Raw genomic sequence first — 24,005 nt, forward strand, 5'->3', positions numbered from 1 at the left:
ATTGAACCTACTGGTTTGGATCTTGTCATCCTTCCTTTTGTCTGTCCTGAATCTCCTGCCTTTATTTGATGTTGCTGGGTTCCTGTACTCTCTTGCTTCCCCCCCCTTTTACCTGGGACTACCCACTCTCTCACTCTGGAATCCCCGCACAGTCACATGCAGCAGCTAAGTAAACATAGAAAACAAACAGTATTTGAATGCTAAAGCTTTTTACAGCTCTATCTCTCTCAGTATTTCAGTGTGACCTGGCATTTGTAACCATCAGGTCTTGTCAGGAAACTGTTGCTATGCAGAGATGGCTCTTTCAACTCTACAATGCTGATATTACATTGAAGTAGCATCTACCACTCTGGTTATGTACCAAAGACAAAAATATTTTTTTTTTGTGTGTGTGTGTGTGTACACAGTGCTATTTTTCTAGAAAAAGAGATGCAGGAACTCACCATGAACTCCTCCCTTGTTCTCTTATAATGACAACCTTAGAGGTGCCGGAACTGACTTCCAGCAAGTTCCGGCTGAAAAAAAGCATGCTTCACTTCAAACCCTCTTTTGGCATCTCAGGAAACAGCCCATTCAGCTCAGGGTCTATTTAAATATGTTTTGTTCCCACCCCATTCACTATTGGAAAATCAAAATAATGCCTTTTGACAGAAGTGGATGAAATTTGTAGGTGTGGTAACCTATCTGCAGAATTACAAGCAAATATATATACAGAGAATTTTGTGCTGGAGGCCTGTCAGTCACAATGTTCTCCTCTTCCCATTTTGGTATTTGGTCTGCTTCTTCCATCACCCCATCCTGACATTATGATAAGCTTAGAGACGTTACTTTCATCAGATGCTTGTCTGCAGCATTTTTTCATGTCTGGATCATGAGTGTGCCACAAAGGGCTTCATGGGTCCCTGCTGCGACTTGTACCACCTTGTACAGATCCTGCTTCACCACTGGCAAGGCAAAAACAAAATCCTCCTGAGGCACCCCACCCTCAGGATTCATCTGCATCCAATGCACACTTCTAAATATAAATCTTTTTATCCTGACAGCATAGTTATTGTAAAAGAGAAAACTGGAGCTTGTTCAAACGCATTTTATGAAATACCAAGCTGTGATCAGATTAAGTGTAAGGAGTTCTGTGGAAACAGTAGCTTAGGAGCTTCCTAAGAGACAGTCAGTTTCTGTTTTCTTCTCAGGTTCCTCTGATGAAATTAATATTGATAGCTTGCTAGACTTCATAGTTCAGCTATGGCCTTTCCTGACCTACTGAAGGGAAAAATAATTAACTGGCTAAAACCTGATTCTGCTTTAAATGCATAGTGTTGGATGTGATCAAGGTAGGGAGAGTCGTTTCTGTCTGAAAACACTATGAAATGCAGTGACAACACCAGTCCTGTGGTAACAGAGATGGAGATGAGTGTAAGACAGCAGATCAGAGAAGAAATGAGCCTTGTGTCTAATTTGAGAGAACTCAGCAGACCAGGCCTAACTTCCTGGGGACTGAGCTGGCACAAGCAGTACATGAGATACTTCTCCATCTGCACAGGACACTGAGTGACAGTCCTCATAGGCTCCAAGTTGGAGTGTGCAGAATAACACATTCCATTAAAGAGTTCTGACTTCATGCTGTGTTTGAATTTATAGGGATCAATGGGAAAACTCTCTTAACTGCCACAGGAAGGCACACACCTGAACCCAAAAGCTCCCCGGGAAACCTGGCAGAGCCACAAACAGCATCTCTAAGTCCTGCTCCAACTGCCAATGCTAATGCCCTTGGGAATGCCTCACCTAGCTGGTCCAGGTCATCTTCACAGAAATCCACTGCTGGTACCCCCTCGGCTCAAAACTCCTCAGGGTCCTCCAAGCTCTCCTCAGGTTCTCTGCTTAGCCCACAGTCCCCAGGTGAGTCCCATCTTTGCTCTTCTGTTCCTGAGGTCTTGTATGAACACTGCAATTTCCCTGGCTCAACTCTCTGTAGCTGTGAAGAGAGGCCAGGTCTTCAACATACATTTATGTTGCATTTAACACACATCTGAAACACATGACTATCTCTGAAGAACCCTGGGAACAGTGAATTGTTAAGTGTATGGGAATTGCATTTCTGCAAGGGGTAAACCACAGTTCCCAGGATTTTGTGGAGAAGGGGAGCCATGTATTTTAATGGATTTGAGGTGTGTTTTTGTGGTGTGGATGTGACCGCAGTTGTCACAGGCCAAAGCCACAGCTTGGAGTTCTCTGTTTGGTTCTGTCAGCAAAGTCTCGTTAGGAAACCTGAAATGGAAGTTGAACAGAAGCACTTTTGATCTCTGTGAGAGTTTGGGAAGCAAACACATCAGCACCAGGACAAGAAAGTGATTTTTCAAAAAGCAATTCTCTCACTGGGTCAATAACTAACTATGTTACTTCCAGCATTCTCTCTCCGCAGGCCCAGCCACATCCATCTGCTGCACAGTGGTAGTCAGGGACTCCTGAGAGTTTCCTCTGAGACGCTCTGGGAAGCACATTACTGTTGCCTTTGCAAACATTGGAGTGTATTTGCAACAAGCTAATTTATCTGAGGTGGTGTCACCAGCTGCCTCAGCTCAGCTGCAAAGCCACATTTCTATTTCAAGCACAGTGGATTCTGCAGCATCTTTAGATGTTGCGACGGGGTGGGAGGAAAGTGTCTTGTTTTGCTGCTGAAATCCTGTCAGCCAGTATCCTTTTTACCATGGTAATAGGAGCCAGGTTGGGCAAGCCACAGAGTGTCTTATTGCCTCCAACCCACTCCTTTATGTCAGGGAAGCATAAGTGGAAGAAGATGCGAATCTCCACATTTCCTAAGGGCCAGCGCTCACATCAAATGTGCATGTCTACACTGCCTTATGATTTACCTGTTGACCAATTTTTAGTTGCTAGTCTTGAGCCAGCTACTTCTCTTTCAGTATTTGGTTGTTTTTCCTAGGTCTTCCTTCTCAGAGGTTATATAGATGAATTTGTATTCTCATACATATATACCTCCTCATACCTTATATACCTTGGCAGTCGTGTTGATTTGGGATGTTATACAAGAGGTTTACTCATATGAGCACCACTGGCCATGCTGGCAGTGGCTGACAACATTAGGGGAGCACCAGGCTGGGGAAGACTGCTGTGGAGCAGCAGCAACAACAACAACAAAAGCCAAATTTGCTCCATCATCTACATGTGATGGCTTTTCATCTATTTAAAGTTGGCTCGCATATTAATCATATTAATCATTTCTTTCCCAGGCCAACAGATAAAATACAATGGGATATGAAACCCCATAAAACCACCCTCCAAAAGTAATTTTAAAAGTGCAAGCTGAGTAAAACAAAAACACAGTAAAAAAAAAAAATCCCACACACATATACACACACAACTTTAACATGACATGCTTAGCATTTCCTCCAAAGGTTAAAAAAGGAGGAGGTGCATTGACACACTTCCTTGGAGTTCATTCCAAAAACTTTACACACTGTTATGAGGTTTTTTTGGGGGGTGGATCCCCCAAATGTGTTATAATTCAGTAGAGGTGAGAATTAATCAAGGTTTGATTAAACTTTGCCAAACACTGAAACCCCCTAGATTTAGTTATGCTAACTGGCCAAGACAGCTTGCAGAGCTAGGTGGATGGGTCATTTTGTTGTTGTTGTTCAGTCGTTTAGTCGTGTCCGACTCTTCGTGACCCCATGGACCAGAGCACACCAGGCACTCCTGTCTTCCACTGCCTCCCGCAGTTTGGACAAACTCATGCTGGTAGCTTCAAGAACACTGTCCAACCATCTCATCCTCTGTCGTCCCCTTCTCCTTGTGCCCTCAGCATCAGGGTCTTTCCCAGGGAGTCTTCTCTTCTCATGAGGTGGCCACAGTATTGGAGCCTCAGCTTCAGGATCTGGGTCTTTAGCAGGGGACAAAGGCCAGTGATGGTCCTTGGAGTCTGTGAGCAGGAGAAGGAGTGGCAGAACTGCAAGGGAGCTGAGGATGACAGCCTGGAAGAAAGAGACACAGAGGGTGGCTTTTTGCTGTCTCTGGAATCCAGTGCTGCTCTTAAGGGGGAAGCCAGAACCTCACAGGATGTGAATGCTCTGCAATCCCTCCCTCTAGGCGCAAGTAGTATATATGTGCAAATAAAACCATATCTCATAAAGATGCCGTAGTCTGTGCTGTGCCTTGTTCCCAAAAGGAAACTCAAACCCTGAATAAGCCCCTGGAATCCTGCACTGCTCATGGAGATTGGGGTGGCAAGCAACAATTCATAGAGCTGGAAGGGGAGGAAGCTAAATGGCCTCATTACATTCAGCCACCCACTAGGGAGTGATGGAAGTTTAGTGCAGTGCTGTGCGCAGCTTTCCTGAAAGTAAGGAGCAAACTGGAAGGTTTGGGGAGGCTTCCCCCTAGATTGCTGTGCTGCACTTCTGCTGTTGCTGCCTCAGTTAGTTTAGACTGCTAGAGATAAAACAGACTTATAAGGATGCGCTGCTGGCAAGCCCTTCCTGAGGTGCTTGTGCCACTGGTAAAGGTAAAGGGACCCCTGACCATTGGGTCCAGTCGTAACTGACTCTGGGGTTGCGGCACTCATCTCACTTTACTGGCCGTGGGAGCCGGCGTACAGCTTCCGGGTCATGTGGCCAGCATGACGAAGCCACTTCTGGTGAACCAGAGCAGCGCACGGAAACACTGTTAACCTTCCCGCCGGAGCAGTACCTATTTATCTACTTGCACTTTTACGTGCTTTCGAACTGCTAGGTTGGCAGGAGCAGGGACCGAGCAATGGGAGCTCACCCCATCACGGGGATTTGAACAGCCGACCTACTGATCAGCAAGTCCTAGGCTCTATGGTTTAACCCACAGCGCCACCCGCATCCCATTGTGCCACTGGTAGGATCAAGCAAAAAAAAGGCCCTGAGTTGCTGTTGTCTTTTTAATGTCTACCTGACTGCATAGTCCAACATCTCTTTTTGAGCTTTGAATCACCTGTGCTTATTTTTGACCTTTTCTTTAGGCTCCAGAAGCTTGGAGAAGAAATTACCATTCAGCCTTCGAAAGAGCCACATCTCCCTGAAAACAGCCAGTCCGCATTTGTCAGCCCCACTGGCTCAGGTAGTCTACCTGAAGGACATTGTCTGCTACCTGTCACTGCTGGAAAGGGGACGGGCTGAGGATAAGCTGGAGTGTAAGTGCTTGGGTGACAGGAAGAGTGTCTGTGACCACAGCATCAGGTCTTAAGACTTGTTTTGTGCTGGGGTCACTTGGAGGCAGTGGTGTGGTATGGGGGGGGATGGGAGGGTTTGTGGCTTCAGGGGAAGCAATAATGGCTTTGAGCTTCTGGTTCTGGCAAGAGGCATGTGTCTCTGTCTCTCTCTCTCTCTCTCTCTCTCTCTCTCTCTCTCTCTCTGTGTGTGTGTGTGTGTGTGTGTGTGTGTGTGGTGAATCAACCTGGTCACAATCCTTCATCCCTCTCCACTCATTCTCCATCCATTTTCTCTAGAGCATCATAGGCAGATATGTTGGTTAGGTGGCACCTCTTAGTTGACCAGATCAACTTAGGTCATATATCTGTGCTGCATTTGCTTCTCTTGGGTCCCTTCTTCAGAGTTTAAAAACAGGCCTGAGGTGGTAGACCCTTTGCTTATATTCAAATTATGGGATAAAAGATACTATGTGTGTAGGGGGCTTTAATCTAATCCACAAGCCCCACACATATTATTTCCTGCAACTTTAGATCATTCATAACCCCCACAAACTTCTTTAAAAATGTATCTTAACAGAGAATCACAAAAAGTAAACGGACCAGATCCCCTCGGAACCCTGCTTGTTGTAATTTGGAGTACTGCCTTTAAAAGAAAAAAATATGTCAGTCTCCAGGAGAAAACATGATCCTTAACTTTGGAGAAGTTTAGAGACTTTTCTTCTTGGAGGAATAGAGTCTGAAATTTCCTGGACCCTGCAGCTCATCTATCCTGGCTAGCAGAAACAGACAGAAAAGGACAACTAAAATGCCAAACTCCTGGCAATCCCTTAAGTCAAGCGTAGGGGGTGGACCACCAGCTCCTGGGTTGGGGCTACCTTTGTATGCCATTTGGGTGTATGTGTGTATCTGCCTGCACATGAGCATAAGCTGTGCTCTCTGGATGGATGGTGTATGTCAAAGTGTGGGTGATCCTGGTTAGCCATCCCTGCTTTAGGCCTATCCAACTTAAGTAGACATTGTGTGTGTTTAAAAAGCTGAAACGTCACACAAATTCTTAAGCAAAATTTCAGAATTTAAATTTGATCTTGCATTTTAAGCAGTTTCCAATTTGATTTGGAAGGGACCTTGTAATATATATATTTTTTAAAAAACAACTTTGGGGACAATCCAGCTCTTTTGCATGCAGTACTGATTGCTCCCATTAAAAGAAGTGAATTCTAACACGGAGGGAGATGAAAGCTCATCAATCAGTTTCCATACAAACTCTTTGCAGAGCTGACTCACATAACCACAGAGCTTATCATGGCTGTTTTCCTTCTCCTTCTCCCTTGGATGGCTCTGAATTTGTGCCAAGCTGACTGTGTGACTCATTTGCCATTAGAAACCCCAGAGTCATTTTGCACACCAAAGGGCAGGTTAATTATGAAAATATTACGAAGCAGAATACCGTAGGATCCTCCTCACAGGATCAGCTTGGGAACCATAATGTGGATAACCCGCTCCAGGGATAACATTGTACCCAGGAACTTTTCAAAATGCCACAGCAGGAATGGAAATGTGTTGTTGGAATTGGCCTCTGGAAAGAGCATCACTGACATGTAGACTGATGAACAGGCACCCTGGTAACAGAGCTTGCCTGTTTAAAAGGATACTTACATGTCTAAGAAGAGGGGTGTTTCTGTTCTTCGTTTTGTTTTTTGTAACTACTGAATAGGTTTCTTCTAGGGCAAAGTTGCTCATCTCTTCTCATTACCTGCACAGTTCAAGTACTGCACAAAAATTGTGGTTTGCTTCATGGATTGAGCTGGTTATCATGATCTGAATGAAAAGCAAGAGATGAAAGAGGGTACCTTTCAATTGTGCTATGATGAGGAGGAGGAAGGCAAGCTGCTACTTATTTATTACTCTCCACAATGCACAGAGTCAAAGCCATGGGAAATAATTTATGGCTCTGTTACATTAGCATTTCAGGAAACTGTGCAAGGCTGCCCTCTGGTGCCCTTGGCTTGTTTTTCTTCTGCTTTTTAATTGTTCTTAAAAGACACCACGTACTGATGGATACGACATCTCTGTTGATCAAAGAAGTTTTGCACGAAGCTTTCATAAAAGAAACGCCCCACAGTCAGTTTCTTTCAAGTGGTCACCTAACAAAAATTATTTGAAACTGACATTATATGGAGCAAGCCAAGCAATTGAAGAGTCATAGCACACGGAGAACGTGGAGGTCAAAAGATAGACACAACTCAACATGACACCAGGAATACAAGTGAGGATTAAAGCGCAGTACCTAAAGCAGCACTGAGATCAGCGGGCAGGATAGCTCTGATGAAATAACATTGCCATGAAGATAGGACCAGACAGGTGTTGCAACCATTGAACGCTATTTTTTTGCCAGTTAAATCCCTGTTTTGCTAGTTGGTTGATTTTGGCATTCCTTATTATTGTTATTTTTCTGGCATGTTAAATCAGCTGTTAATGATGCCCAAGGCTGGCTCCAAGCATCAGCGGAGGAAGCTGCCCGGGCACCTGGGGCAGAGTCTGCCAGCCTCCTCCCACTCAGCCGCCCTACAGCTGGGGGGAGGAGGCAGTGGGCTAACCGTATGGGCAGCGCGGAGCCTGCAGGTGCCCATGCCCCTGCGTCTCTCCCAGGAGAGACGCGGTGGCTCGGGTGCACTGCAGGCCTTGCGGTGAGTGCTGCCTGGCATTTTGTCAACCCCCCCTCAGTGGTGACACCCGGGGCAGACCACACCCGCTGCACACCCCTTCCTCCACCCCTGGCTCCAAGTCTGAGGAGCAAAGTGCTCACTGTGTTCCATCCTCCATCAGTGGACTATGCAGGGCTTACCTGGCAGCCCAGAGTAACGTTTATGGAATATCTACTCCTTGATCCAGACTCAGAATTCCATAGTATTTGGGACTAAGCTTAGGCTGCTCAAGCCCAAGACTTATAGCAGGCAAAAAAGGAGAAAGGGAATTCTGGAAGGAAGAACGCCAGGCTGCGTGTAGTTGTAAACAAGGAGGGGACACTGAAATAAAGGTGCCATCTAATAAGCACAGCCCAGGTTCTTATTTCTAATAATCTTAGGCCTTTTAACATGACACTCTGCACTCCAAGCAATGCTAAGCTAATGAGTCTAGTTGCCATTTAATACCTCACAAACTTTAATGGGGGGGAGGTGTGATAGTGGCTAGACCCCACCACCTGATACTGCTAGCACCACCAGATCACACACATGAAATCAAAGTGGCATCCGTAGTTGTTCCCACCAGGCTGTTGGCACCCTGGCAACTGCCTAAGGATGCCAAGTGTCGGTGCTTGCACTGCCCAAGCTGTGCACTTATATTAAGTTCACTGATGAGCATGTTCAGAAAACGTAAGATATATAAAATAGGTAGAATGGTGTCACTTGCTTGTTGAAGTGCATGTAGGGTTTGGTGTGTCATAAAATCTTTTAGTAGGGCCTCTGTCAGGCCAGAACCAAAACCTGACTGCACTCAACCCTAGGCCATTGTCTAAGCTTGCACATGACTTCACAGGGCAACTATTTCTGTCTAGGTGCTGACGGGAAGTGAACAGCGAAGGGCTCTCAACATCAACGAATGCGCTACTCCAATAGGAAGAGCGTAGTTGAAAGAGAGGTACCCAGCCAATCCCTTGGGCACTGGAAAATTAGTGTGGTTTAATAACATTCGCTTTCTTTAAAAAGGTACATGTAGAGTATGGGGCCAATGGACATTCCCACCCACCAAGGCCAAAGATCCCCCTGGAAAGCAACTTGGACAGCTCCCAAGGGCTGCAGTTTCATTTCCAGCCAACTCCAGCAACAAACTTTCAGCCTCGTCTCTCTCGCCACCCTCCCTCCCTTCCAGGGCCAAACTACACATGATGCTAAACATGCCATTATCAGACATGTCTATGGATTTGCTTGCTTTCTTTAAAAAAAAAAAAAAAAAGCAAAATATGTGGCCCACACCACACGCCTGCTCTTAATTTGTGTTCTCTTGCAGTTATGTTTCGCCTCTATGACACAGATGGCAATGGTCTCCTGGACAGCTCGGTAAGCCATCTCTCAAAGCAGTACCCTTCTCGAGAAGGGGAGGACACAAGTCTTTCTAAATGGGATCATATGTGCACCTGTGATATCTGATTGGTCTCTGGGTCAATCTCCTAGGTCTCAGGGGGGCAGGTGTGGCATCAGCAAGCCATTCATGAGCCATTCCTATGCTGATAGGTCCTGGCAGGCTTATCTAGTGGCGGCCGTATGGCTGAGTTTAGCCATTCAGTTCCCCAGTTTTTCAGATGTAGCCTTGCTCCAAGGCATTGTTGGAAACCCAACTGTTCTTCTTAAGGGTGGGACAGAGGGAGCCATTGATGTTGGTGGTAGTGGCGGCAGCACCAAGGGAGGGAGAGCATCAATGGCAAATGTAAGGGGACCTTTAGCTGCCAGGACCCACTCAAGCCTGATGCCACACTCACACACATACATCTTTGATACAGCTTTTGAGGATGTTAAGGCCTTTAATGAAGCTTAGATATGCTAGACTTCCTATTTTCTTTACAATATATTGGCTTGAGATCCCATATTTCTTACTAGAAATTGCATACAAGTCCTGCTATTTTTCTGTGTGCGACACATAGTATTATATATTACCCTTGAGCAAGTTCTTCAGTGGAATTATCCTCACCGCCTCCAAGAATGAGAAACCGAACCCACATAGCTACATCATAAAGACAGGATGCCTTCCTTGCGTAGTGATATATGTTTGCAATGTCAGCAGATGCATATTACTACATTACTGTAAATCCAGGGTGGGGAAGCTGGTGGTCCTCCAGATGTGGCTGGGCTGCAGCTGCCATCATCTCTGCCCATTGGTCATAATGGCTGGAGTTGATGGGAATTAGAAGTTCAAGCAACATCTGGAGGACCACAGGTTATCCAGCCCTGCTGAAGATATGCACACATCTACATTCCCCCCCCCTTACCTTCCTTTTTGTCTTATTTCTGAAACCAGGAGCTAGATCGTATTATCAATCAGATGGTTCATGTAGCAGAATACCTTGAGTGGGACTCCACAGAACTGAGGCCGGTGAGTTTCATTCGTATACAAGTCTCTGCTGAGCATGGTCAGAATTAAGTCATGAAGGCTCTCTTTGCTGCACCCTTGAAGATCTGCTATATATATCCTACCAATGGAATAACTTTAGTTTGGTGGGTTGAGGAGGATCTGTTGATTCTAATTAAATTTTGTCTCCTTCTACAGATCTTGAAAGAGATGATGGAAGAAATAGACTATGATCATGATGGAACTGTGACGCTGGAAGAGTGGATTCGGGGTGGCATGACCACTATTCCTTTGCTCGTTCTGCTGGGCATGGAAACTGTGAGTAGCTGGCCTAACCTCAGAAAAGATGAGCCAAAAGATGTTCAGTAAAGGTAAAGGGACCCCTGACCATTAGGTCCAGTTGTGGCTGACTCTGGAGTTGCGGCGCTCATCTCACTTTATTGGCCGAGGGAGCCGGCGTACAGCTTCCGGGTCATGTGGCCAGCATTACTAAGCTGCTTCTGGCAAACCAGAGCAGCGCATGGAAACGCCGTTTACTTTCCCGCTGGAGCGGTACCTATTTATCTACTTGCACTTTGACGTGCTTTCGAACTGCTAGGTTGGCAGGAGCAGGGACCGAGCAACGGGAGCTCACCCCGTCGCAGGGATTCGAACCGCCGACCTTCTGATCGGCAAGTCCTAGGCTCTGTGGTTTAACCCACAGTGCCACCCGCGTCCCTATAAAAGATGTTCAACTGAGTAGTAAAAAAAAAGTAGCTAGTCAAGATTTTTCTCCTCTTTCAATGAGGGTTTAAATATGTGATACACCCAGTTTCTTTCTACTTGTATATTTGGTTCAATAATCTTATGGCACTTCAAAATGTGAGTAGTTTCAACAAATGCTTGTATTTAAAGCAGTTATGGGGAACCTCCAGATGTTCAGAGAATCATAGAATTGTAGAGTTGGAAAGGACCAAGGGTTATCTATGCAATGCAGGAATCTCAACTAAAGCATCCATGACAGATGGCCATCCAACTTCTGCTTTAAAACCTCTAAGGAAGGAGAGTCTTCAACCTTCCTAGGGAGTCTGTTCCACTGTTGAACAGCTTTTACCCCATTAGTAAGCTCTTCCTGATGTTTAGTTGGAAACTGAATCCATTTGTTTGAGTCCTACCCTCTGAAGCAACCCAAAACAAGCTTGCTCCATCTTCCACGTTGTTGGACTCCAGCTTCCATCAGCCCCATCACCAATGTTGTAATCCAACAACATCTCAGGAATCATTGGTTCCCCACCCCCAATTTAAAACATCGGTGTGTATAAGGGAGGAGGCACCACCACTCAGTGGTGTAGCACCCACATTTCATGAAGAAGGCTCCTGGTCCAGTCAAAAGGATCTCTGGCAGCAAGTGCTGAGAAAGAGGCTTGCTTAGAACCATGGAGAGGGGCTGCCAGTCAGGGAAAATAAGAGGTGACTTATAATAGGGTTACCAGATGTCCCTGGTTCCCAGGGACAGTCCCCGGATTTGCACATCTGTCACCAGACAAATTCCATCCCTGGAATGCCCCCAGATTGGCAAATCTGTCCCCGGGAAACGTGGCAGCGGCAGCCTCAGCAGCCCGGAGCCAACCTGGTAGTGCAGTTGGCTCTGACTGGCTTCAAGGGCTGCTTGCTGCCGTGGCCCCCGCCATTTTTCCTGCACCACGGCAGTGAGCAGCGAGCAGCTCCTGAAGCCAGCCAGAGCCAACTGCACTACGAGGCTGGCCCCTCCTGGGCAACGGCCGGCCGCCTGTGACTCCCGAGCTTCCCCTAATCTATCAAAATGGGGGAATGGGGCAGGAGATCGGGGAAGGCTCGAGAGCCATGGGCAGGCGGTGTGCCGTTGCCCAGTTTTTAAAAACCTGTGCATTTATGTTTCACAGGGTGCGAAAGAAGGGCTTTGCACCTTTATACAGCATGCATGTGTGCTTGGGCCCAGGGTCTTTTGCCTCACCATCCCCACTACTGACTCCCTGTTGCTACTCAGTTTAAATAAAATAAAAAAAAGTGTCCCTGGATTCAATGAAAAAAATCTGGTAACCATAAGTTATAATGTTATAAATGCGTTGTAAATATGTGACACCAGGAGGCGCTGTACAGCAGTCAGTGGAAAATTGCTTTGAGAGCTATATAACGGTTTCTTTCTTAGCATTTTTAAAGATCAGTGTAGATCCAGCCTTAGCGTTCATGTGTCCATAAAGGGAGAGTGTTGGGTGACTATCACCCACAGCTTCTTGGTGGGATAAAAAAGATGGATAGAAAGACTGATAAAAAGTCTGATCCCTTATTCAATATCAATGTGTGTTTGAGGAACAGGAATTCTTTGGGAACAGGAATCAACTTGGTGGATCCACGTTTGGCAAGGCAACTAAATGTGTTCATGTTAATACATACCATTGCTCATGCATACCAAGATGCTTTGCCTCCCCGTTGTTTTGACTATAAATATCATTCACACAGCACAGATGATAGCTCTGCTACATTCAGGGAAAGATATTTACCGTATTTCTTGCTCTATAAGGCGCACTTTTCCCTCCTAAAAAGTAAGGGGAAATGTGTGTGCATCTTATGGAGCGAATGCAGGCTGCACAGCGATCCCTCTTGCTGTTCTGGCTTCTGGGATTCAGAATATTTTTTTTCTTGTTTTCCTCCTCCAAAAACTAGGTGTGTCTTATGGTCTGGTGCGTCTTATAGAGTGAAAAATACGGTAAATCGCTTGTGTTGTCAAGGTCAAAAAACATAGGTCCTAATAGCTTACAGGCGCAGTTCTCAAGGAGCATCTTTTCCACAAGCCCTTTTGAGATAAACAGAACTTTAAAAAGAGCACAGAATAAAGTCAATGATAGCAAAGGAAAAGAAGAAAGGTTTTTGTTTTTTAATACAGCTACTTTCAAAAGTTAAACCACACGAGGGCAGCAGAATGTCAAAAGTCAGCTTCTCAAATAACATCTGTTTTATACAAGGAAAATTAATGAACTGCTGCGGGCATTCAATAAATTTGTTAACAGAATTAACAGAATTATAACAAGATTTATAACAAATATTGAAAAGGAGGTAAATGTAGCTTACTTTAATAAAGATAGAAGTTAGATGTAATCAAGTAGTTTTGGGTTGTGAACCTCTTTTTGTTTTGTTTAATTTCATATTCTGCCACTTCAAAGCCTGACCCACCCCCTGATCATTCAGAAACATAGATAACCAATTTCAGATCCTGAAGGAAGTGCTGCCTGGAACACCCAACCTCAGGAAGTTCTTACTCTGCCTCAACTCTCTAATCCTGCAACCTGAGAATCTCAATGACCTATCCTACCTGGCCACATGGATCTCTTAAGTCCTTGAGTCTAGGAACTTCTGGAACTAGTTGACCATTCACAGTCTCTCATTCATTTGTCTCCTGGACCATGACATCAGTGGATTTCATCCAGTTTTAACATTTCCTGGCTGGCTCCCATCAGCCCCAATTAGTAGGCATTGCTTTGCCTGTCCTTACAGAGTACTGCCCATCATATGCCTTTCTATAGCAAATGGTTTGGTTGAAATGCATTTTTAAAAAGAAGAAGAAGAATCTGCAGATTGTACAATGGGCCCTTGATGGCCATGCTCATGAAGCTCTTGTGATGTATATTTGGTATTTGTGTGAGTTTTTCTCAATTTGGGGGTAGAGATCCCTGTGCCATGACAAGAACTAGATGTTTATAAAGATATTCCACAATGGGAGGAAGTTTGAGTGTTGCTCACTCTGTAAGGGGGCTACTAAAGCCAGATATTTATTCTGATTTTTTTAAGCTGCTAAGCAGAGCAGTATTTTGCAAGTATTGATGTGGCATACGTAGGCGTGTGTGACTTAGGGGAAAAGCACTTGGAGGAATCCATTTTCACACATTCTTCTTATGTGCACAAAGGAATAGCTTTTATGAGTAGGAGGTGAGAGAGTTATTTGGTTTGGTGCTTAGAAGATTCCACTCTTGTTCTTATGTGCCAAATGGAGGTACCAGTTACCACCACCACCAATCAGAAGCGAGTATTTGAGGTTACCTAACATTCATGCCTGCAATAAAGGATGCCTAGGTGCCTTTGTTCTGTTTGCATTCATGCTGTCATATTTGACTCACTGTCCTCTCCATAGACGCAGGTGGCGCTGTGGGTTAAACCACAGAGCCTAGGGCTTGCCGATCAGAAGGTCGGCGGTTCGATTCCCCGCGATGGGGTGAGCTCCCGTTGCTCGGTCCCTGCTCCTGCCAACCTATCAGTTCAAAAGCACGTCAAAGTACAAGTAGATAAATAGATAAATACCTCCGACGGGAAGGTAAACAGCATTTCCGTGTGCTGCTCTGGTTCGCCAGAAGCAGCTTAGTCATGCTGGCCACATGACCCGGAAGCTGTACGCTGGTTCCCTCAGCCAATAAAGCGATATGAGTGCCGCAACCCCAGAGTCAGCCACGACTGGACCTAATGGTCAGGGGTCCTGTTACCTTTACCTTTACTCTCCATCAAACCTTTGTTCTTCAGATAATACCATTTTAAATAACTATTGAGCCTTTATTGCCCATTTATTCTTGATATTTCTTCAATGTCCCTTGGAAACTGGTGAAACTTGCCTGGCTAGAAAACATGGTAGAGCAAAAACAAAAACAAAAACAAAAAAACCTAATTTGTGTGTTACAGTGATCATAGTATAGAAATAATTTTGATAGATACTGCCTTCAAGCTGAGGAAAATCTAGCACCTTTACAGACTTTCTGTTTCCTTTTTAAACGGTTATACCACATTAAACAAATAGTATAGATAATGAATGATACACCATAAAATCTTTCTCTTGTATGTTAATATACTTTTTATAATTTGTTTCATAGTTGCTTGGAAATAGTAGGCTTACAATGGTGTAAGCAGTGCAAATTTTAAAAAATGCATAATCCTCTAATTTGGCTTGATAGTCCACAGTCATTGACAGCGCAAAGCTATACATGTCTATTCAGAAGTCAGTCCCATTTAGTTCAGTGGGATTTACTCCCAGGTAACGGCATCTATTTATTTAGGGCACTTGTATACCACTTAATAATTAGCATTTCTAAGTGAGGCTTGTAAAAAAAAAAAGAAACCATATACAGCACATATAGATTGCAGTCTAAATAACATCTCTTCTACGTCATGGCAGCTTATTTTATTATTATTAAGGGCTTTATGAAGATCTGTTTACATCGTAACTAAGTTATTCTTTTACATTTTCTAACCGGCATCCTCAAAAATGTTAGTAGGCTGTGGAGGCTGTAAACGGACCAGTTCAGACAATCAGTTTGCAGGTAGTTTACATCGCATTTCTGGTCATCCTAAATTGAAAAGGTTATCCTGGAAAAGGTGCTGCAAGAGACGCCATCTGTATCTTCCACTCCATCTCAGTGGGCTTTTTTCCCTCCCTGTAGAATGTAAAGGATGATGGACAGCATGCGTGGAGGCTGAAGCACTTCAAGAAGCCTGCTTACTGCAACTTTTGTCGCACTATGCTGCTGGGCGTCAGGAAGCAAGGCCTGTGCTGCTCCTGTAAGTGCCCAGATAGGCTGCTTGTACAATGCTCATGTGAGATTCACCCTTCTTTGTTGACCTGCATGCAAATGAAGTGGAGTCAACAATGCCAGAATCCCCAAGAAAGATGAGGAGAAAGATTTCCTGGTTTATTTTGTTCCTTTTTAATTTTGACGCACAGCAAGCAGGGATTCCATATTGACTTCTAGTGGGTTCCTTATTCTGGGAATGTTTGGGAATCTTTCTAGATGCGCAACTCCCAAATGTGGTGGAATGGATGAACCATAAGCCAGGCCTCACCTCTACTTGTTGAATAAAATTCGTACCCTTTCCTAGGATCCAAAGGGATCTAGGCAGTGGCAACAAAGTCTGTGTGCTCCAATATCCTCCCAGTCCTACAGCTGCTACTATGCACTGCAAATGGTCATCAACGTTCTGTGGGGAACCTCAGGCACAAGGAGGGGGCAATTGTGGGCCTCTATGTCTTTCGATCTGGCCCTCAGAAGTCTCCCTGGGCCACACTCCTCACTGTCTGCACTCCAAATACTTTTGCCTGGCTGGAATGAGACCTTGATCTCTGATAATGCCTTTCGGTTGTCTGGATGGATGGTGGAGCAGTCTATTCCACCTGTCTGTTCACAGAGTCCAATAATCCACATGAAACGTTGTTACAGTTCTACAGAATCCTTTCACAGAGTCTAAGACAAGGATTTCCGGAATATTGGCCTTGTTTCGCCATCCTAGGCTTCATCAGTAAAATGAAGTAAAATGTGTGAGATTACAATATTGTATTTATTTGCATTACCTAGACCCTGTACTACTGATAAACAGACAGGTGGAATAGACACTTATACATATATGGACCTTATGAATGAACTGACTAGAAAATGAACTGATCCACTGGGTCTTCTGCTTTTTTGTTGAACTTTATGAGACTTCCGTTGAAATTTACAATTTGATACAATGAATAGTATACCTTGTTTATTCAAAAGTCCAGCCGGTTACGTCTTGTGTGTTTAATGAAATAGCTAGAAACTGCTTGCCTTGAATATAGGGTGAACTTAGAGCTTCTCTCTTTTTCTTTTTCTCTACAGTTTGTAAATACACAGTCCATGAAAGATGCGTGTCCAAAGAGATTGCCCCCTGCATCAGCACTTACGTGAAATCAAAGAGAAATACAACTGTGAGTAAGGCATTCATGAATGCCTAGTGCATGTGTTCACTTACTGATGACCTTCCATCTAAGACAGGCTGTCTGCAATGCAGATCATGCTGTCCACACAGTCATAAGAGCCCTGCTATTGTGCCAAGAAGGACCCGTATTTTATAGGCTACCACACTTCACCAAATTGCCATACTGCTGGAATAGTTCATAAGTATCAAACTGAAAAGGGAGGAATCTGCCTTCTGGGCAACTGTTGCAGATATGGCTACTTCTCCAGAGGAGGTTAGGCAAGCAAACGCTCAACAGCAAAACATTGAGACCCATTTCTGGCAGCAGAGTCCTACATTCTTAGAGCTCAGCAGCTCCAGGTTCCCCAGACTCTGAATGAAAGCATCTGCCCCTAGGATGGTCATCAGCCCTGTATAAGGAAATTGTGCTGAAACTCTAGCTGGGTTTGTAGTCGGAGAGAGAGCAGCACACCAAAAAACATTGGCCAGAGTTGCAGCTGATACCAGAAGCTGTACTAAAACATAGCTGCGAGGTCATGACAAAGCAGAAACAGAGGCTGCAAGACTGGAAAGGAACTCAGAGAAGCAATGGAGAAAGTCAATGATTTTTGGATTGTGCATGCCCATGTGAGCAGTTCATTGTGGTATTATGGCTAAAATATCCATCTAATGTTCTATACCAATGGCATTTAAGATTGTGAATAGCCTGCCTTATCATACAGTGAGTTTAGCCGAAGGCTCATGAGACACCACGATAGTTGGATCACAGACTCCCCCCCAAAAAAAACACCACTTTCCCATTCCTTTCTTTATCCCACGCTTCAAAAGCATATCCTGAAATATTTGAAGGAACAATAATTCTGACGCTCATTCAGGAGCATTTCTTCTCCTTTGTTGCCTCATATTTAGTGCCTGAATTTCTTTTCCAGCATGGATCACCTTGTCTCATGCATTTCTAGGTCATGCAGCACACATGGATTGAGGGGAACTCCCCAGCCAAATGCGATCGTTGTCATAAAAGCATCAAGAGCTACCAGGGCATTACCGGACTGCATTGTGTATGGTGCCAAATCACAGTGAGTACGTGAAGCAAGTGTGGTGGTGGTTTTTTTTTAAAGAACGCTAAGCTGTTCAAGGCAAGTCACCTCCTACATCAGCAGGCCATGTTTCCTCTATATTGGCAATAATCACGGCATGCCTGTGAATAAATAAGAAATCTGTTCCTCGGTTTTTCTCCTGATTGTGAAAACGGTCACGACACTGAATATTGTTGAGAAGCTGTTATGTACTGAGTTGAATAGGATCCAAACTGCAGCAGTCTGATTGGTCCTAGAACAATAGGATTCAGAATGCAGCAGTCAGATTGGTCCTAGAACAATGCAGCAATATGATTGGTTGGCAGGAACCACCCAATCATGCTCCAGATAGAAGTGAATCCACAACCTGATTGGCTTACAGTAGAATTCCGGAATTAGCCAATCATGTGCAGCCCATTGTGTAAATAATGTATATAAAGCAGATACCTTGAGGGGACTTTCATTCATTCCTCCTCACCACTATGAGCTGAATAAAGAGCATGAAATCACTTTGCGACTCTGAGTATATTTCACTGGCGACGAAGGTGGGATCCCGCTGAGCTGACTGCCACACACAGCACCGCAGCACCGCCACCTGCCGCACCGCTGCCTCGCACCGTGTATCCAGGCTTCAGCTCCGGGACACAAGGAACTCAGAATGGCAACCGACAGCAGCTTCTCGCCGTTCAACCCAGCATCTGGAGACTGGGAAGCGTATGCCTCCCGTTTCACCTTCCTCCTAGAAGCCAAAGGGGTCACCGATGAAGAAGACGCCAAGAAGAGGGCGATATTCTTCAGCGTCTGCGGAGAGGAGACGTTTGAAATCGCCCGGGCTCTCCTTGCACCCGAAGAAGTCGCTACTGTTCCATACAAAACAATAATGGAACAGCTGAAGGGGCACTTTTCGCCACAGCCCTCTGTGGTGGCTCGTCGAAATGCCTTCTATGCAAAGCGGCAAGCCCCTGGGGAAACCATAACTGGGTTTGTGACCTCTCTCCGCCAAGCTGCCCGGTTCTGCAACTTCTCAGAGCTGGAGAACATGCTTCGTGACCGCCTCGTCGGTGGCCTGAAGGATGAGAAGCTGCAACGACGCCTCTACGCTAAGAAGGACCTAACGTTCCAGGTCGCTCTGGAGGAGGCCCTGGCAACGGAAGCTGCCGAGAGGTCGACGCAAGAGGCACGGCCGAGCCAGCCGTCCCAACCGAGGGTCCACCACGAAGACCTCACCGACGACTCAGGATCCAACAGGGAGGAGGTGCACCGAGTACAGCAGCGCACTCAAGCAGCCCACATACCCCAGCTGCCTCGACGAGAAGCAGGGAACTGCGCAAGCTGTGGAGACAGTCACGAGAGGAGGACCTGCCGTTTCCGCAACGCAGAGTGCAGGCAGTGCAGAAAATTGGGACACATCGCCCGGGTGTGTCGAGCTCGGCCCACCCGACGCCAGGCATCAGATGACCAATCCAAGAGCCCCAGGTCCCGGGGCCCAACACACCAAGGCAACTCGACGGAGCTCACGGACTTCCAGGTATACCAGTTGCCCCACCCCAACGTAGAGAAAATTTATGTAGAGGTACAGATAGAGGGGGCCCCATGCCGCATGGAGCTTGACACGGGTTCAACTCTATCCATAATCTCGGCAAGGACCTTAAGGAAACTGTGTCCTACTGGGGGTCCCAAACTCAGGCCGGCCCCATTCACCCTCCGGGACTTCCAGAAACGTAAGGTCCCCACAATGGGGGTGGGGACCTTCAGGGTGCAATACCGAGGGCGGACGCGGCAACTGGACTTGCTTGTGGTCAAGGGCCCCTACATTAGCTTACTGGGATTGGCATGGTTTGGACCACTGGGGCTAGCCGTCACCGGGGTGAACCACACGAACTTACAAGTGGACGTGGACGCCATATGCAAGGAATTTCCGGGGGTTTTTGATGGGAAATTGGGACAGTATACGGGCCCCCCCATTGCTCTACAGCTTGACCCCGCAGTACGACCAGTCAGACTCAAGGCCCGCCGGGTCCCGTTCGCCCTGAAACCCCGTATAGACGAGGAATTGGACCGACTCGTGGAGCAAGGTGTGCTGGAGCCGGTGCCTAATGCCCCCTGGGAAACCCCAATCGTCACACCCGTCAAGCCGAATGGTTCGGTCCGCATCTGCGCAGACTACAAATGTACCATAAACAAGGCCCTCACGGCCCATGCATACCCAGTGCCAGTGGTCAGCCATGTCCTTGCCACCCTGGCTGGGTCGAAAATTTTTGGCAAGCTGGACTTGGCCCAAGCATATCAACAACTGCCAGTAGATGAGGCCACAGCAGAGGCACAGACGATTGTGACGCACAGAGGAGCGTTCAGGGTAAAGCGGCTGCAATTCGGTGTCAGCGTGGCACCAGGCATATTCCAGAATCTAATGGACTCTCTCCTTAAAGGGATTCCTGGCGTCACCCCCTTCTTCGATGATGTGTTGATTGCCGGGCCCACACCAGAGGAGTTTGAGGACCGCCTCCGCACCGTTCTGCACCGTTTCCAGACGGCGGGTCTCAAGGTGAAGCGGGAAAAATGTCTACTAGGAGTGCCTCAGGTGGACTTTCTGGGATTTATGGTGGACGCAGAAGGGGTCCACCCGACTGGGGACAAGGTACGGGCCATTTGTGATGCCCCAGCGCCCAAGAACAAGACTGAACTTCAGGCCTTCTTGGGACTATTGAACTTTTACCATTCCTTCCTTCCCCACAAGGCGGCGGTAGCGGAGCCCCTACACAGACTCCTGGACAAGCGGGCCCCTTGGGTGTGGGGCCAGCGCCAGGAGGCCGCATTCCAGGCAGTCAAGGACTTGCTTGTCTCAAACTCGGTCTTGGCACACTTCGACGAGAGGCTGCCGGTGGTGCTAGCATGCGACGCCTCACCCTATGGCATTGGCGCTGTCCTGGGACACCAACTCCCGGATGGAAGAGAGGTACCGGTGGCATACTTTTCCCAGACACTCAACGCAACCGAGCGGAACTACTCGCAAATCGACAAGGAGGGTCTGGCAATCGTGAAGGGAGTAAAAAAATTCCATGATTTCTTGTACGGGCGGCCCTTCACCGTGGTGACTGACCACAAGCCCTTGCTTGGCTTGTTTGCCTCCGAAAAGCAGACCCCCCAAGTGCTGTCTCCTCGTGTCCTCAGGTGGTCAATTTTCCTTGCCAGCTACCAGTATGCACTGATTCACCGCCCTGGGAAGGCGATGGGCCATGCGGACGCCCTCAGCAGGCTACCACTACCGGAAACAGGCCCCGACCCAGCACCTGCACAAGAGGTTATGAGCCTGGAGCTGCTTCCCGACCGCCCCATTCAGGCACAAGAAGTTGCACACCATTCCAATAAAGATAGGGTCATCTCCCGCGTCCTGGACTGGGTGTGGAGGGGATGGCCCAGCAGCAGCCCCGGGCCAGAATTCGCTGGCTACACAACCCGCAAACATGAACTGTCAGCCCACAAGGGGTGCCTGTTATGGGGAAGCAGGGTCGTTGTTCCCCAGCCCCTCCGCAAAAGGGTCCTCACAGCCCTACACGAGACACACCCAGGGGTAGTAAGAATGAAGGCCCTTGCCAGGAGTTATGTGTGGTGGCCGGGGATCGACGGAGAGATAGAGGCCTGGGTCAAACACTGCCAGGCCTGCCAAGAATCCCGCCCAGATCCCCCAAGGGCCCCAGTCCAGTCCTGGGAGTCCGCCCGAGCACCATGGTCACGCCTGCATGTGGACTTCGCTGGCCCCTTTCAGGGGAAAACATTCTTCATAGTGGTGGACTCCTACACCAAATGGCTGGAAGTCGCACTGGTACCGTCCACTTCTACGTCCGCAGCCATCCGGGTACTACGCAGGCTGTTTGCAACCCACGGGCTCCCTGACACTCTCGTCTCAGACAACGGGACTGCATTTACGTCAGGAGAATTCCAAACCTTCACAGCGCAGAACGCCATCCGCCACATCCGTTCGGCGCCATTCCACCCTGCCACCAATGGCCAAGCAGAACGCATGGTGCGGACCACCAAGGACACCCTTCGCCGCATGACGCAAGGGGATTGGGAGTACCGCCTAGCCACATTCCTCCTAGCACAACACAGCACCCCCAGCTCAACGACTGGCCGGAGCCCCGCTGAACTACTAATGGGTCGGCGCCTTGCAATCAGATTGGACCGCCTTCACCCCGATAGAGCTCAGGATGAGGTAGTGGTGGGGGAAGGCAGGAACCCCCGGACCTTCGAGGCCCAGGACCCAGTGTACGCAAAGAATTTTGGGGCAGGCCCAGCATGGGTACCCGCCACAGTCACCAGGGTCACTGGTCCCGTGTCGTACGAGGTGCTAACGGATGGGGGGCAATGCTGGCGCCGCCACTGCGACCAGATACGGCGACGATTCCCGGGAGAAAACCAGGAGGAGGAAAGGTCAGAGGAGTCCCAAGGGAACAGAGGGGCAGTGAGGCCCATAGAGCAGGAGGGGCCAGCAGGAGAGGCAGAATCAGTAAATACAGAGAGGACCCGCGAAGCCAAAAGGACACCGGAACCAGAACCACGACTGAGCGAGCCGGTTGCACCAGACCAGACAGGCCCATCACAGCCAGCATCCTTGGAACATGAGCCAGAACCTGAACCCCGGACCAGGGAACACCCCAGGCCGCAACGCACACGTAGGCCACCGGCGTACCTCGAGGACTATGAATGCGACCTCCCGGGCAGGACTGGAACTTAGAGGGGAGGGGTGTTATGTACTGAGTTGAATAGGATCCAAACTGCAGCAGTCTGATTGGTCCTAGAACAATAGGATTCAGAATGCAGCAGTCAGATTGGTCCTAGAACAATGCAGCAATATGATTGGTTGGCAGGAACCACCCAATCATGCTCCAGATAGAAGTGAATCCACAACCTGATTGGCTTACAGTAGAATTCCGGAATTAGCCAATCATGTGCAGCCCATTGTGTAAATAATGTATATAAAGCAGATACCTTGAGGGGACTTTCATTCATTCCTCCTCACCACTATGAGCTGAATAAAGAGCATGAAATCACTTTGCGACTCTGAGTATATTTCAGAAGCCATGGAATGTGACTGAGCTTTGTTACTTGCTTGATTTGGTACAATGAGCCTGGGATCATCTGGCACATATAGAAGTCATTCCACTATCTATAAGTTGGTTTATTCCATTCACCCTGACATATTTCCCCAGTTCAGGATAGGCTACATTTGATCTTGGAGTTCCCAAATCAGCAGTCCCCCATCCACAGGGACCACATATGAGGCTAGTTTTTATATTCATTCATCTTTTACCATAACGTTACCATAATTGAGCCAGTGAATCCTAGGATGCCCCAATTCTTCTTCTTTTCTCCCCCCCCACCAAATTTGCATTCCCACTATATATGATAATAGTCCCCTCTTGTCTTCTGACATTTCCAACATGTAATGTAATATTAGCCAGGTAACATTTATTTGTTGTTTATTAATGCCAGTTAGAGAAACCGCCTTGCCATTACTTGTAACAGCCTTCCTTTTTATGGATATATTTAAAGAGAATCTTTGTGCTGTGTTTTCTCCTCTTGCAGCTTCACAACAAATGTGCCTCTCATGTGAAGCCTGAGTGTGATGGCGGGCAGCTCAAGGACCACATCTTATTGCCTTCGCACATCTGCCCAGTTGTTCTGGTAAATGAGTCTGCTTGACACCTATGAAATGGGCTTAATGATTGGCGTTTTCTGTCTCACATATGAAGGCCGCTAGATGATGCTCTCTCAAAAACTTAAGATTTTCAACCCATCCAAACTGATTTTGTTAACTTAAAACTAAGGTACTTTCCTGCAGAGCTGCTAGAGAATGCCTCTTATGTCCGTTACTGTTGTGTCCCTAAGAAGGCTGAATGACAAACTGTTTGCAATCTGGGCATTTCGTATTGAGCCACTGCTACTGCTACCATACTTTCCCACTA

At 47.0% G+C, this 24,005-nt stretch overlaps 1 protein-coding gene across 1 annotated transcript in view; it reads left to right on the forward strand.

The window, feature by feature from the left end:
* Window positions 1-24,005, forward strand: part of DGKG (diacylglycerol kinase gamma) — a 121,147-nt gene that overhangs the window by 40,552 nt on the left and 56,590 nt on the right. Inside the window, 9 exon segments of the mRNA XM_083616262.1 lie at window positions 1,639-1,896; window positions 5,000-5,170; window positions 9,197-9,246; window positions 10,202-10,276; window positions 10,451-10,570; window positions 15,691-15,808; window positions 16,885-16,973; window positions 17,923-18,039; window positions 23,626-23,724. Coding sequence (XP_083472388.1) covers window positions 1,639-1,896; window positions 5,000-5,170; window positions 9,197-9,246; window positions 10,202-10,276; window positions 10,451-10,570; window positions 15,691-15,808; window positions 16,885-16,973; window positions 17,923-18,039; window positions 23,626-23,724 — 1,097 coding nt within the window.

The sequence above is a fragment of the Podarcis filfolensis genome, assembly GCF_964270895.1.
Source record: "Podarcis filfolensis genome assembly, chromosome: 5".
NCBI classification, from domain to species: domain Eukaryota; kingdom Metazoa; phylum Chordata; class Lepidosauria; order Squamata; family Lacertidae; genus Podarcis; species Podarcis filfolensis.